Here is a 15,638-nt window from a genome sequence, read left to right as displayed (position 1 = left end):
GTTTTGTGAGATCGGTAGAGAAGAGAATGAGGAATGAGAGTTTCTTTCATTCGTGTGAGACAGTGATAGTAAGAGAGAGAAGAGAGTTTATTTCTTTTATTAAAAAAAAAACAATTAAAACAAATTAGAGGGAGGTATTTGAAATTTATTACATTTATTATAAACTAAACGACTTGACGTCTCTAGCGATCCAGACCATTCTTTTTCCCATATCCAACGACTCCCACACATCTGTTTCTCAGCTGGTTTATGAGACGTCCTACGAACCACCCCCATATATATATACATATATGTATATATACATACCAATATTTTTCCCTTCTTCGTTGAGCATCGACGGTGACCCATTCACGACAAATTTAGAGTTGAAAGTAGGTAGAAAACCAATATTTTCATTCAACTGAAAATATTGGCTGATTTTTAAATGAATTTAAAAATGATGAATAGTAAATTTTATTTAAAAATTCTTTATATAAATTAATAGGACGAAATCGATATTTTCAAAGTTTTTTCGTTTTATGATAACTTGACTATCTGGACTCCGAAATTGATGAGTGAATACTATATTTTTTATAATTTTTTACTGCGGATCCAATGACGTAATTAAATTCTATAAATTTTCTCTTTAACAAAAATTCATTTTTTCAGTTTGGTCTAACCCGAAAATCGACATTGTTTCTATTTTTAACGATAATTTGACTTTTCGGGCTCTGAAAAAGATGAGTAAATACTCAATTTTCTATAAATTTTTGTTATGGACCTAATGGTGCAATCAAATTTTAAAAATTCTGTTTATAGCAAAAAATCATTTTTTTAGCCTAGTCTGACTCAAAAATCGAGGATTTTGTAATTTTTCCGTTCGAACTAGCATTTAAACATACTTACAGGATAAAATATGTTTTCCAACTATTTTGAATCTTATGATAAAGTCAAATTTTATTAAAAATGATCCTAGTCTTACTTTCAAAATTTTCTCAAAATTCCACTAGTTATTTTTTCTCGAGATACAAATAAAAAACTCAAGGTATTATAATAATGATGGTGGGAGCTCCAAGGAAGTATTTTTTTTTCTCATTCTCGAAACCATTTAATGAATCAAATAATAGAAATATGCAAATACAACTGAATAAAATGACTAAATAATCAATTTCTAAAAAAATCATAAAACTCAATGTGCCATGCGAACACCTGTGAGAACTCAACAATACTCAAGTTTGAATCGAAAATTTACGAGAAAACCTTCAAGCCACTCAAGGAATCGAAAACCTAGAATCAATAAATAAAACAAATATGATTAAAAAAATGATATATACATATTTTGGTAATTATTTATTTTTCTCAAAATGGAAATTGAATTTACTTTTATACCAATTTGAAAATTGTTACAAATGATTTTTTATTAGAGATTAACACAAAAAAAATATAATAAAAAAATATGACTAATATTATAGATGGTATCTTTTTGGTAAAAATAAATAAATATCATAACAAACCTATAGACCTAGAATAAAGAGAGTTGTTATATGGAAGTTAAAATATTTCGATAAATTGTTCGAGATATACCAAAATTTAATACCATGAGCAAATAAATTGCACCTCCTAAAAACATTACAAATTTGAATCCTATGATCTATGATCTATTTTAGACCATACGATCCAATTCACAATATGATTGATATATGAATTGTAAGATTTACACCTAAATAAAAATATATGATTCATGTAGGGGATTCAATTAATTTTTGGTAAGATTCATGGCCAAAATATTATGATTTTAATAAAACTTCTAAACATCATATATGAAGTACTTACACACAAGATACATCAGCACAGAGTTATAGATGATGCAAGCAAATCATGTCAAAGTAAATGAGACTTTTAAAAAAAAAAAACTTCACAAACCTCAAATCTATAGAGCTAGGGAAAAAAATCAACTACGAGTTGAATTTCTATGACTCTTTTAGAGATGGAAATCCTAATAGAGATGAAAAAGATAGTGGGAGAGAGAATGAGAGATACACAGAGAATGCGAGAGGGAGAGAGTACGAGTATGAAATAGAGGTAGAGAGGAAAATTGATAAAATTTGGAATCCTGGCAAAAACATTGTGCCCAAAAAGAAGAACGCGAAACGTTGGCACCAAAATGGATTGAGATTCTTCGAGATTTTCTCAAGAATGCCTCTGTTGGTTATCTTTTGAGGGTGTTTACACAAAAACCGCTTATGTTTGTCGTCTCTTTAATAGTGTTTTGATAAAATTACCTTTATTTGGGGTTTTTTGTTGGTGCTTCACGAAATCGCCGATTGTTTTCGTCGTTAAACACGTACAGGTTTTGTAGTGAAAGGCATTTTCTCTAACCGCCTGTAAAAAAAACCCTAATTGCTCCTTTAAATCCCTTCGATTTTGTAGTGATCCAATGACATTATCCAATTTTCGAGACTCTCACCCTATGCATCAATTGTTTTTATGTCATAATCCTACTCATCTTAGTTTCCTCATTAGTTAATTTGAGTGTGTTTTCTTCGACAGATCTTTCGATACTCATATCTTTACTCACGATCATTTACCTACAAACTCTTATATTCTCTGGTCCTACATACCTTGTTAGAAAGTTTTCTCGAGATACGTAATATTTCAAACAGGTCATCACACATGAGTGACCCTAAATGTGTATCTGTCTTGACTCAACGGTTATTCAATTCTTAAATTGACTCAGTCAAGTTATGTGGTCGTGGTTTCTTCGGGTATCATGTGTAATTTGTTTCATTTGGATAACTTGGCATAAGGTTGCCTCTTTAGTTGTTTCTCCTTAGCTTGGGTTGTTGAATCATGTAGTGTAAAGGGACGCATTGGGAAAATCGTGTAATGAAAGAGTTCATTGTTTGAACCATGTAATGAAGGGGCTCATTGACTTGAGGGATTGGCCAAAATTACTGAACTACCTAGTGGTGAGCACGTTGGATTAAGGGGTCGACGAATGAGGTCAAACCTTATAGGGTAAGCTTGTCGGATTTAGTGGCCGGCCAAGCTGACCGAACCACCTAATATATGCATTTTGGATTGAGAGTTTGGTCAAGGTGACTGAACCACCTGGTTTAAGCATTTTGGATCGAGGGGTCAGCCAAGGTGGGCGAACCACTTATGTAGGCTCTTCAGATTGAGGATTGACCAAGGTGGCCAAACCACTTAATTTAAGCACTTCAATTTGAGGGATTGGCCAAGGTGGGCGAACCACCTAATGAAAGCGCTTCGGATTAAGGGTTTGGCATTGGGGCTTACCCATTAAATGCTTGATCCGACCCACATTGGTTTGGGTTGAATCGAATCCCAATACCTTGATTTAATAACTTTACTAATCCCAAAAAATGTGATCTTTTTGGTTCCTACAATTTATTAAGGTCTCATGAGATATTGGTGATATTAGGTTTACCTTCGATAAAATGCAAGATTAAGTTTACCCTCTTTAACCAAAAGTTGACATTCTTTTTATTTTTGGTTGGTTAAATTTTTTTGATTGGTAATATCTTTTTTTATTTTATTTGGTCATGATTGTTTTTTTTTGTTTTATATGAACACTTTTCAAAACATAAATTATTAAATCAAAATTTTATCATAAAAAAGGACGACGAATCAATGAGTATTGGGCGTAGTGGCCAAGGCATACCTCTAAAAAAAGGAGAAGTTCTGAGTGTAAGCCTCTTTGTTGGCGCCCACAAAGATTTATGTGGTATGTGTGGTTTGTGGGGTATCGCATGTACCTGGGAGATTTGAGAGAGATATAATCATGAAAAAAAGGTGGGATGGGGGGACGTCGTCTTTTAGTTAAACATAAATCTAATACATTTTTTGGGGGTAAATCTAATGTCACCAATTTTCATGGGGGATTTGCTAAATTACCTAAAACTTTATGTAATCCACTTGTAACGCACGTGCATTTAACTTGAATATGATATAATTTAATCTAGATGTTGATTTACTTTCTATCAATGATTTTTGAATAATGCTGAAGTGCCTCAGCTGGAACTCATATGGCAAAGCTAGACGTGAAAGTGTACGGGAGCCATAGATGCTTTTCATTGAGATACAAGGGAAAAAGCATCAACGGTTACTATCCACCTTGAGTTCACTCGAGCACAAGCTCATGACTAACCGAAGTACCGTACTACACTACATCTTAATATCGTGATAAATTGAATAATGTTTTTTTCTATTAAGACGATTCATTCCTTCGTTGTCGAAAAATACCCCAATTTGCCTAGAAGAATAATACTAACCTGACTCCAAAAAAAAAACTCAAATACACTCAACTGACGTGGATTGTTCAGAGAACCATAGATTTTTTACAGCGTATCTAGAGAAAATACTGATGGCTTTGTACATTACACGTCTGTTGAGCGTATTTGAGCATTTATTTTTGAGATAGATAAAAGTTCCAAGAAGGGAATAGTTAGTGGGACATAAGTGTCGTTTTTTTATCATATCTGCCACGTTTTCCAAGTTTTTAATACCATTTCTGCTCAAATTAAAGAGACAAAACAGGTTATTTACGATCCTGTTTTTGTGTTTTTGAACAAAAAAAAAAAAGCTTGTTTTACTCATCTGGGTTTTAGTTTAAATATTTGATCGTTTTAATTCACTCCGGGTTTTGTTTCTTACGCGGAGTTTTCCTATCTGTCTTTTTGAAAAAAAAAAGATAGAATTTTTCGACCCGGATTCTGTTAATTGCTCATTATTTAATCCAGGTTCTCTTTATTGTTGAGTTTTTCGAGGGAAAGATCAGGTTTTTGGATCTGGGTTTCCTATATTTTGATAGATAAGGCTCTAGATTCTGGATTTATTTGGTGGGGAGAGAGAAAATGAGGAGGGGAAAGCTAGGGTTTTTCATCATTTGGGTTTTGTTTCTCTTGTCGGAGTCTTGTCGGGGTAGATTTGTGGTTGAGAAGAACAGCTTACGAGTGACTTCTCCCGATTCTTTGAAAAACATTTACGAATGTGCGATTGGAAATTTCGGGGTTCCTCAGTATGGAGGAACTATGGTTGGAACTGTTATTTATCCAAAATCAAATCAGAAAGCCTGCAAGGGCTTCGACGAGGTCAACATATCTTTTAAATCGAAGCCCGGTGGTCTCCCAACCTTTCTTCTTGCCGATCGAGGAGGTCAACTTAGCTCTGTTAATTTTAATGTATTATGTGTTTTTTTTTCAATTTCCTTTTACTCTTTAAATAGAATGATCCATTTGATATCTCAATGTGGTCAGGGGCGGAGCCAGGATTTTCTTGTAGTGGGGGCAAACTATGGTTAGTTCTATAGTTCAAGAACTTGAAGATGAATGGTTTTAGTGAGAAATTCAGAGGTTTTTGGTTTGAAGTTGAAGAAAAGGATATTTAGGTCATTTCCAATTAGTATATGAGAAGGTCCGGTCAAGAGGCAATGTCATCAACTAAAAATTGAAGGGGGGAGCAAAAACTGGAGGGAGGTGAGGGTGGGGGGGGGGGGGCAAATGGGGAGAGAGGTGAGGGACAAATGGGGCATGTAATTAGTTGAAATATAGGGGTGTCTCAACGTTCTGTGGGGGCAATATTGCCCCCACCAGCTTCTTACTAGCACCGCCCCTGAATGTGGTAGATGTTTTTTTTTTGAACACGTTGATGTTTTTATTTATGATTATTTGCTTTCTATATCTGAATTGGGTACTTGAAACATTGTAATTTTGTTTCCTGAATTTGATAGTGCAGTTTTACACACATTACATTTTAATACTCTCTAATATCTGGTCATTTTTACTTAGTCATCCTAGAGTGACTGCACCGGACACTGTGTTTAACACCGAGCTGACGTGAAGGTGGACACAGAACCATACTGACAAAATCTATGATTTTTTCAAAAAATCGCGACTAAATCACGATTTTGTCAAGAAATTGCAAAGTTTTTGAAAAAATCTTTGATTATTCAAAAAATTACAATTAATCATGATTTAATCAAGGATTTTTTTTAAAAAGCACCTATTGTTTTCATTTTTAGCATTTTTAAGTGTTATTTTATCATTTAATGTATAAAATACATATTTTTTTATATTAAAATAATTATTTTTATTTTTTAATCTATCCAATGTTTTTCCAACTTTATCAACTTTTGACTATGCACAGAACTGTTGATGCTTTCATCATATCTTGAGGAAAAGCATCTACGGTTCCGTGCACACCTCCACGTCAGCTAAGTGCCAATTTTAGTGTCCTGTGCAATCACTTCAGCATTTTCCTTTTATATAGTTATCTGAGTCGCACTTGCGATCTCTTAAATTTTAGTTGAATGATTGGTAGAGTTGCCTTGTTGGCAGATTGTTACTTCGCATTTAAGGCATGGAATGCACAGAATGCTGGAGCGGCAGCTATCCTTGTCGCTGATGACAAGATCGAACCTTTGATCACAATGGACACCCCTGAGGAAGATAACTCCCGGGCTGATTACCTACAAAACATAACCATCCCCTCGGCACTTATTAGCAAAATTTTCGGGGACAGCATCAAGAAAGCTCTATCAAATGGGGATATGGTTAATATTAATTTGGATTGGAGGGAATCGCTTCCTCACCCTGATGAGCGGGTTGAGTATGAGTTCTGGACGAACAGTAATGATGAATGTGGGCCAAAGTGCGACAGCCAGATTGATTTCGTCAAGAACTTCAAAGGAGCAGCTCAGATACTAGAGCAGAAAGGTTACACTCAATTCACCCCACATTACATCACTTGGTACTGCCCAGAAGCTTTTATCTTGAGCACACAATGCAAGTCTCAGTGTATCAATCATGGGAGGTACTGTGCTCCAGATCCTGAACAAGACTTCAATAGGGGGTATGATGGGAAGGATGTTGTTGTTCAGAATTTACGTCAAGCTTGCTTGTTTAAAGTTGCTAATGAAAATCGGAAGCCATGGCTTTGGTGGGACTATGTAACTGACTTTGCTATCCGGTGCCCGATGAAAGAGAAGAAGTATACAAAAGAGTGTGCCGATCAAGTTATCCAGTCTCTGGGTATGTTTAAAGATTTTCTTTTTGTGAATGTTTTATTTATTATCACATCTGCATGCATGCATGAATTTTTTTTTTTTTCTATTATTATTATTAGTTTTGGTTCTGGAGTAACAATCGGCCTACATAGTTACCAAATTTGGTGATACATTGAATCCTGACTATTTAATTCACTGATTTAATTGTGAATTTTTTAATAAATCACGACTTCTTGTTCCAGTCACAAACTTAGTAAGTAAAATGAAAAAGTCACCTCTTACAGAATTGTTTCTTTAAAAAGAAATGCAATAAAACTTCTCTTTCTCTCTCTCAAGTCCCAGCCTCTAATCCTCTGTCCCTCTCTCCTCTCTCTCTCTCAGATAAAGAAGAACCCTAACAAGGTTTTTTCCTTTTCCTTCAAAAATTGGAATAAGAAAACCTTAACAATTAAGTCATGAAAGAAACCTTAACAAATCATATAATTTTTATCATACTTTTTCAAAAATTGAAGGATTCATAATATGAGAATTATACAACCCCACTTCATTTTTATTAGGGAAAATTACTTAAAGGACCCTGGCAGAGGGACTTTTTCTTAATAGTCCCTTTTTGGGTGGTCTCTTAATAGTCCATTTCATAAAATTTTCTTTTCTTAATAGTCCCTCAACCTCATCTCATGTTTATAATGTCTTTGATATACCCAAACTACCATTTTCTCATCTTCTTCACTTAGTTAGGTTTTCCGATGGTGATTATGATCATTTCCAACGATCTTTGATCATGAATGATGAATGGAGAATGATATTCTCTTAATTTTGAACATTTAGACGTATTTTTTATTTATTTATTTGATGTTTCATTAAAAAAATGAAGAATGAAGTTTAGATTCTAATTTTTTTGATGATACTTTGGAACTTTTGATTTGCAACTATGATATATGCACTTTGGGTATTTCGAGGAGATTTGCCAAGTATCAAAGTCGAAAAATTGTAAAATCTGATTCACATTACAATGAGAAGTTCACCACTTTTTATTGTCTAGTTCAACATTTTTATTGTCGAACTCACCACTTCAAGTCAATTTCACAATTTTTTATTGTTTAGTTCAACGTTTAATTACTTAGTGTCAAGCTCACCAGTCATTTAGTGTCAAATTCACCACTTTTTATTGTCTAGTTCAACATTTAATTATTGTTGAGTTTGACAATATTTTCATATATATAAAAAAAACTGTCGAACTCGACAGTAATTAAATGTTGAAGTAGACAATAAAAAGTGGTGAGTTCAACAATAAACCTGTTGAAATAGACAATAAAAAGTGGTGAACTCGACACTATAAATATGATCGAGATTTTTTTTTGTTTTTTTTTTAAGTTTGATACTAGGTAAATCAACTCGAAATACCCAAAATGCAGAAATCATAGTTTCAAATAAAAAATTACAACATAATCATCAAAAAATTTAGAATCTCAACTTCATTCTTCATTTTTTTTTATGAATCATCGAAATAAATGAAGAAACTACGTCTAAATGTTCAAAAATAAGAGAATATCATTCTCCATTCGTCGTTCAAAGATCGTCGAAAATGATCACAATTGCCATTGGAAAACCTAACTAAGTAAAGAAGATGAGAAAATGATAGTTTGGGTATTTCAAAGACATTACACACGTGAGATGAGGTCCAGGGTCTATTAAGAAAAGAAAATTTTATTAAATGGACTATTAAGAGACAGCCCAAAACTTAGGGACTATTAAGAAGGAAGTCCCTCCGCCAAGGTCCTTTAAGTAATTTTAATTTATATTTATCAAAAAAAAAAAAAAAAGGTCCTTTGAGTAATTTTCCATTTTTATTATTGTAGCTAAATATTGGATTTGACGATATATTATTATAATACCACTTAGTAGGAATATTTTCACAGTCCTAACCCTTGCCTAACTATTTCTTGAATTTTTCCCTTGCCAACTTGTTCCCAGACCCCGACTTGCTGACCATGTCTGCATATTACTCAATCTTGTCTGTCCATTTATTGGCCATCTCTTGGATATTTAATATCCCAATAACCATATTGGATCATCCCAAGATTCTTGTCCATTTTAGTGTATCGTTTCGAAACCACTTATTTGAGTTGTTGGTTACGTAACAGTTAATGTTGTTTTTTTTTTTTTTTTGATCACCGGGTATCCCTGTAGACAGTGCATCGGGCCCATATCTGGGCTTTTCCCAGTCCATAGACCATGGTCTTGTCCAAGGACTAGTCCCGGGGCACGTGCAACACCTGCACATCTCACGCACCAGGTAAGTGAGGGTGCGCCCTCGCGTGGCCCCTGAGGAATTAGTGCTCATACTGGGTATCAAACTCACGACCTACAGGCATTAACCGCTTATCGGTCAGAAATTGCCATTGAGCCAACCCCTCGGGGGTTAACAGTTAATATTGTCGGTTTATATTATTATTGGGATATGGCCCATCCTGGCCCCTGGATTGAGTGGTCTTTACTCTTTATCATTAAATTTGTTTCAAACTTTTAAATTGTCTAAATCTCTAAACCATAAAGTGAAGATGGAAAGGTTTCTGTGTCACGTCCCCAAAAATCTAATGCGTGTTTGATATAAATGTCAATGTTCAAAAACTTTCTGGTCAGTTCTCAGATAACTTTGTGTAGTTATTGTGCTGTATTGAACCAGTCATTTCTCATAGAGTGCTAAATTTATTTTTGACTTGGTCTGGTTTGAGTTTTTAAACTTCTATGTGAGTTGACTACCTTAGTAATTACTAATTAGTGGATTGGTGGCAAGGTTATGTGCTAGCATCTTAAGCTGAGTCATACAATATTGCAATTTAGTTATGTGTTCCTCTGAACATGTATTATCAGGTCTCGACCTCAAGAAAATAGATCAGTGTATAGGAGATCCTGAAGCCGATGTTGACAATTCAGTGCTTAAAGAAGAACAGAATTCTCAGGTTAAATTTGCAACTATTTTTTTCTTGATTTGAGGTATGGGACCCCCCCCCCCCCCCTGCTGCACTTGCATGTGATTCTATGCCGACTTTATTCTTGATCTTGTGTTACCTGATTTTAGATTGGCAAAGGTTCTCGAGGAGATGTGACTATATTGCCCACTCTTGTAATCAACAACAGACAATATAGAGGTTTGAAGAAACTTTAGTTTAATTATTTTGATTGGAGCTTCATCATGTGGTTGACTCTGTATCTAACCTTTTCTTTTGATTGGTTTTAGGTAAGTTGGATAAAGGAGCAGTCCTCAAAGCCATATGTGCAGGTTTTCAAGAGACTACCGAACCAGCTGTTTGTTTAAGTGGCGGTAAGCCAAAATGTTAGAAGTGTCAGTGTGCCGCTTTTTTGTTTTGAGTGGACATCACATCCATCACATATATTCTCATCTGTCTTTCGTGAGGGGCTGAGATTTATTTTCTCTAAATGTAAAGGGATTGAAACAAACGAGTGCTTGGATAATAATGGTGGATGCTGGCAGGATAAGGCTGCTAACATTACTGCATGCAAGGTACTTTTATCATGTAAACTTATTCACCATAAGTTTTTATTATTATTATTAAGGTTTGTTCATGTTGTTGATCTTTTTTATTTTTTATTTGGGGGGGGGGGGTCATTTAAATGGTAATGATTTAAATTTTCTTAAAAAGGAGGAAAAGGAGATCTAGGTTAGGTCTTCAATATGATTTTTTTTTTTTTTTCCGTTTTAAGTTTTCTAATTTCTATGTTTTGTGTCAAGTCAAGCAACGATGAGTGGGTAAAAGTCAATGATTGCTGAGTTTCCAGTTGATTCTTAGTGTTCTTAGACAATTTATCTGATTGTATATTGCGTGGTTTATGATGCAGGATACTTTTCGGGGGAGAGTGTGTGAATGCCCTGTTGTTCAAGGTGTGAAGTTTGTTGGTGATGGTTATACTCATTGTGAAGGTAAATGTTTGCTCTAGTGTTAAAACCTCAGATCCTAGGATCGAAGCACCACCTTCAACCAATATGAAAAAAAGTGTGATCTAGAGTTCACTTTTAATAAAAATATCTGTCTAATTCTAATCAGTTCACAACTTTCTTTGTAGGAAAGAATAATATTTTTGGGAGCTTTATTTTATACTCTTCGAATCCTTTTGGAGAAATAAGTCCTTGGGCCATTCAAAATTTTAGAAGTATCAGTTTCTAGTCTTGGATTTGATGACCTCGAATGTGGGTTTTGGAAGTGTAATGTGATCATGCACACAAACCCACACACATGCGTGACACACATATATGCATCATAGGATGCTTAATGAATCGATATTAGCTGCACTCTTCTAATCCTTTTGGAGAAACAAGTCCTTGTGTCATATACACTCGAAAGTTATAGAGATTTTCCAAGTGTTTGTTTCTAGGAATAGGCCAGATGATCACAAATGTGGGGTTTTGGATGTGTAATATGAACATGAACGCCCAAACGTGTGAATTTACAACTGTTAATGGATGTTTAATGACTAGATCTAGCTCTCAATTATTTTCCAGTTTCATTTATCTTTGCAAGGCATTTGCATTTCTTTCCTCTTTTATTTTTTATTTTTTATAATTATTAATGTGTCCTGTCTTTATGTTGGTTGAAACTAGAAAGGGGACCGAAACAAAGCGTAATTGGAAAAGTCTAAAGCAATGAAACATAGAAATGTGGTAAATGGCTATTTTGGTTGAAACAGAATTTCTAAAATAGAACTATGAACTATTAAAAACATTAAATTGATTTTTTTCCTTTCTTAAAAAAATAAAAAAAATAAAAGTTTAAATCATAGGGATTACAATAAAATCCGTTATATTATCAAAAAGAAGAGCTCAAGCTAACCTACCTATAAGCATTCCTCAAACAAGGGATTACAAATAAGAAAGGTCAATTAAAGCATACACATGCACAGATGGCTATCTATCTTAACACATGAGATAGTGGGCTTAGGGCATTATTGTTTTAACAGTATGGATATTTTTAAGAATCATGCTTGAATTGTGGTCAAAGGTTTTTTGTTTTTACTATTCTCATAAAGCTTGGTGCAGTTTTTGATCATTTTAAAAAAAATGAAAATTGGCCATTTAACTTTAAATTGCGTTTACTTATAGTTGTTATCTACTACGTATGGCCTTATTAAATATCCTCTCAACTAATTTATTGATTGATCACAATTCCACAGCTTCAGGAGCTCTACGATGTGAAATTAACAATGGAGGTTGTTGGAAGAAAACCCAAGATGGCAGGATTTACTCTGCTTGCATAGTAAGTGGTTCAACTATTGCTTTTAGATACACATAATTTCTTTTTCTTTCTTTCTTTTATTTAATTTTGTAATCATTACTTTTTTCTCGGTTAAGTTTAATTGATTTTCCAATGGATTCTTTAGGAAGACCATTCCAAAGGTTGCAAGTGCCCACCGGGATTCAAAGGTGATGGGGTCAGCACATGTGAAGGTACCTTTCACATTTATTGCTGTTAGGGTTTTTTGGATTATACCTTAAAAATATGAAACCGCTGCTTTCCTTATTACACTTCAAGTTGATTTTGTAGTCTTCACTATTTTAAATAGTTTTATCTTAATTGATTTTTCTATATCTTACAAACACGATTAATACATTTAGGCCAACTTTCCATAAAAAGAAATTTATAACGTCTGAAATTTCTTTGAAAGTTTCAGATCACTATAAATTTCATTTGAAGGAAATAATATCCGAGGAAAAATTTCTAATCTTCCATACAGCACAGAGGGCCCTCATGGAAAATTGATGACCTGTGTATGTAAAGGGGTTTTTCCAATAGATGAGGGCCCAAATCGTTCATTTATGATTTGAAGGAGGGCAAAACCATAAAAACCCCAATATGATGGTGATAATTTAGTGTATCTATCTGTACCTAAAAAGGTGGGAGACCTAAATTTATGGTGACCACTTGAGTTGGCCTTGGTTAAGTTGATGGCCCACTTGAACAATATAAGTGTTTGGACTTTGATTTTATACTCTTTGATCTTATATGTGGTTTAAGCGTTTCTATCTCAAAGTACACTTGTTTTACATTTGGCTGTTTCAGATGTGGATGAATGCAAAGAAAAGCTTGCGTGCCAATGTCCCGGGTGCAAATGCAAGGACACTTGGGGAAGTTATGAATGCAGCTGCAACGGTGATTTATTGTATATGCGAGAGCATGACACGTGCATAAGTGAGTGTCTTAAGATAATTTTTTGGTCTACCTTGATTTAGAATAGCACCTCTAACAATCACGTCTAATTCTTCCCTACCAATTTTGTTTGCCTGGCTTCCATCCACTGGGGTCCAAACTCTAATTATATATCTGAAGCTTAATTCTCATAAAATGTACAAATTGTCAATTTTATTATACCTAGGTACCTTTTTTTACTTTAGAAATGGTGAATATGATTGTCCCAAGAGGAATATTTCTAGTATATTTTGACAATTCTTGGAATTTCTGGGATACTTTGGCCCCTGTTTTCTATTTCTCTTTGTGAAAAAACGAAACAACAGAGATGACAAAATAGCTCAAAACACAAGGATTTACGCAGTTTGGCAGTGTGCCTACATCCACTTATTAGAACAAGAACAATCACTATTTTCTTTTGAGTTTTACAGCTTTAGAGATCTCTATTTGTAAAACGTGGAGTTGCTGAAACCCGTTTATCTCCCAAAAACAGAAACCACCCAAAAATAGAAAACCCATAAGAAAATAGTACAAAATTACCCTTTTCATATAACCCTAAAAAGTTCTTTTGGGGGGGAGGGGGGACACTGCCTCTTGCATATCCGCAACTCTGCGTACCGCCAATATAATTCAAGACAATACACAACACTCTTTACTTGGTAACTGTTAATTTTCTACTGTGGAAAGATGCAGGTAAGGATACCCAAAGGGCAGTCAGTTGGAACTTTGTGTTGGTCATTTTCCTCGTCTTAGCCGCTTTTGGAGTTGGAGGGTATGCTGTGTACAAGTACAGAATCCGGGTATGCTCTTTATCATGGAGAGTTTCTTCTCCTCTCTTGTTTTTTTTTTGTTGGGTTATCTGCCTTTCTGTATCCTTTTTCTCTTTACGTTCTAATGTTTCTCAGATATTTTGTGAATTCTTTCTAATTCAGAGATATATGGATTCTGAGATCCGGGCTATCATGGCGCAATACATGCCCTTGGATAATCAAGGAGAGACCCCAAATCACATGCCCCACGGGGACATCTGAAAAAGTGTGGTGGTAACTACAACAGTAAGAAAAGAAATCCATGCATTCATTCCTAACATAATCTCTCCTCGTTAAATCTTGATTACGGCCTTATGGGTAATGTTTCCAAGGTTAGTAGTGTTTCTCTAGCCCTGTGTATGTATGTTATCTTCATTCATATCAGAACCTTAGTGCACGCACAGAGGACGGGGTGATATTAGATAACATGATTATTCTTCTCACTCCTTCCTCCAGGGAAGAAAAATATTTTTTGACAAGAGATGCTCCATTTCAATAGATGATAGCTATCCTATCTTGAATATTTTGGTGTAATAATTTTCAAGCCATACAAAAGATTATGATGTTTCAAGAGAGTTATACATATGTCAATACCATGGGTTTTGATTTTGGCTTTTAGGTTCACATGCGCGTGTGAACGTGAGAATGAGAGTTTGATGACGCATACTTGATAGATAGAGATATATGTGGATTGACAGCCCAGCCCAGGCTACTTTTTCTCGTGTTTAAAACATGGTATTATGCACTCCAAATACACTATCAAAATCCTCTTTCACCTTGCACATCATTACCAAATCAGTGCCACCTTATTATATCATTTTCCTATTTGGGCGATTTAGCCCAAAGTTAATTAAAGTCAATGTAGAACTCAAAGAACATTATGGTTACTTTTAAGGTGTTGTTTGTGGAACAAATCTCAACCTTACCTTAAATATGAAGTAGGAAATTTAAATTTTGGATCAATTTAAAATACGAAAAGTTTTCACCAGTATCTTTTTAATATCTGTCAAATCTTGGAGAGGTTTATTGCATTTAAAATGGGACTAAATTTCTATGGAGATGCTTCATTTGCCTCAACTTCTCACGTTTCAAATGTAGATGCTCCGAGTGCTCGTGTTTTGTGTACATCGAATTTCAGAGAGGATCAAATTAACGAATTAGTAGACCAACACCTGACAAGGAATGTTGTTCCGTGAGCACAAAAATAGACCACTTGAAAGTGAAGATTCAAGTAGGGAACTCGAGTAGTTTCAAAAAGCTTGGCTACCACTGTCACTGCAATACAGTAAAGAGTCCTATTGAAACAAAGAAATATAAGTTGATAATGACTCGATGGAGTCGAAATAATCCATGATATATCGCAAAAGTGTATGGGAATCATAGATGCTTTTTCACTCATTTTGCGATTAAAGCATCTATGCTTCCCATAAACTTTCACGTCCCGTGTGCTATGTGAGCCCAATCTTGAGGTCACTCCAGCATGCCTCCAAAATTTAGTGCCCAAGGTGTTGGAATCCAATATTTAACCGTCCAAGGGGCCTTTAAAATAATTATGACAAAGGCCAAGTATGTGGAGGAGGAATGTTCAATGAATTGATGGTCTAAAAATATCCTGAAATG

At 34.6% G+C, this 15,638-nt stretch overlaps 1 protein-coding gene across 2 annotated transcripts; it reads left to right on the top strand.

Annotated features, from left to right (window-relative positions):
* The first annotated feature begins 4,585 nt into the window (after nt 1-4,585).
* On the top strand, nt 4,586-14,642 carry LOC147386564 (vacuolar-sorting receptor 1-like). 2 transcript variants are annotated; one of them, XM_086422712.1, is made up of 12 exons: nt 4,586-5,157; nt 6,339-7,031; nt 9,881-9,969; nt 10,089-10,158; nt 10,248-10,331; nt 10,456-10,532; nt 10,868-10,949; nt 12,197-12,279; nt 12,404-12,470; nt 13,084-13,212; nt 13,897-14,009; nt 14,142-14,642. In XM_086422712.1, the coding sequence occupies exons 1-12, from the start codon at nt 4,857-4,859 to the stop codon at nt 14,238-14,240; spliced, it is 1,887 nt and encodes a 628-aa protein (XP_086278838.1). In that variant the 5' UTR covers nt 4,586-4,856; the 3' UTR covers nt 14,241-14,642. The 2 variants fall into 2 exon arrangements, with proteins under 2 accessions (XP_086278838.1, XP_086278839.1); XM_086422713.1 differs by having other exon boundaries at nt 4,587-5,157; nt 13,903-14,009.
* Nucleotides 14,643-15,638: the final 996 nt, after the last annotated feature.

This window comes from Akebia trifoliata, chromosome 14 (genome assembly GCF_017979445.1).
Source record: "Akebia trifoliata isolate Shusen 1 chromosome 14, ASM1797944v1, whole genome shotgun sequence".
Taxonomy (NCBI): Eukaryota; Viridiplantae; Streptophyta; class Magnoliopsida; order Ranunculales; family Lardizabalaceae; genus Akebia; species Akebia trifoliata.
This window is presented reverse-complemented; position numbering and strand designations above follow the sequence as displayed.

Coding starts and splice junctions, on each gene's coding strand:
- LOC147386564 (XM_086422712.1), top strand. CDS start 4,857: ATGAGGAGGGGAAAGCTAGGGTTTTTCATCATTTGGGTTTTGTTTCTC. Junction 9,970..10,088: donor AAGAAGAACAGAATTCTCAG/GTTAAATTTGCA, acceptor ACCTGATTTTAG/ATTGGCAAAGGTTCTCGAGG. Junction 10,533..10,867: donor CTAACATTACTGCATGCAAG/GTACTTTTATCA, acceptor TTTATGATGCAG/GATACTTTTCGGGGGAGAGT.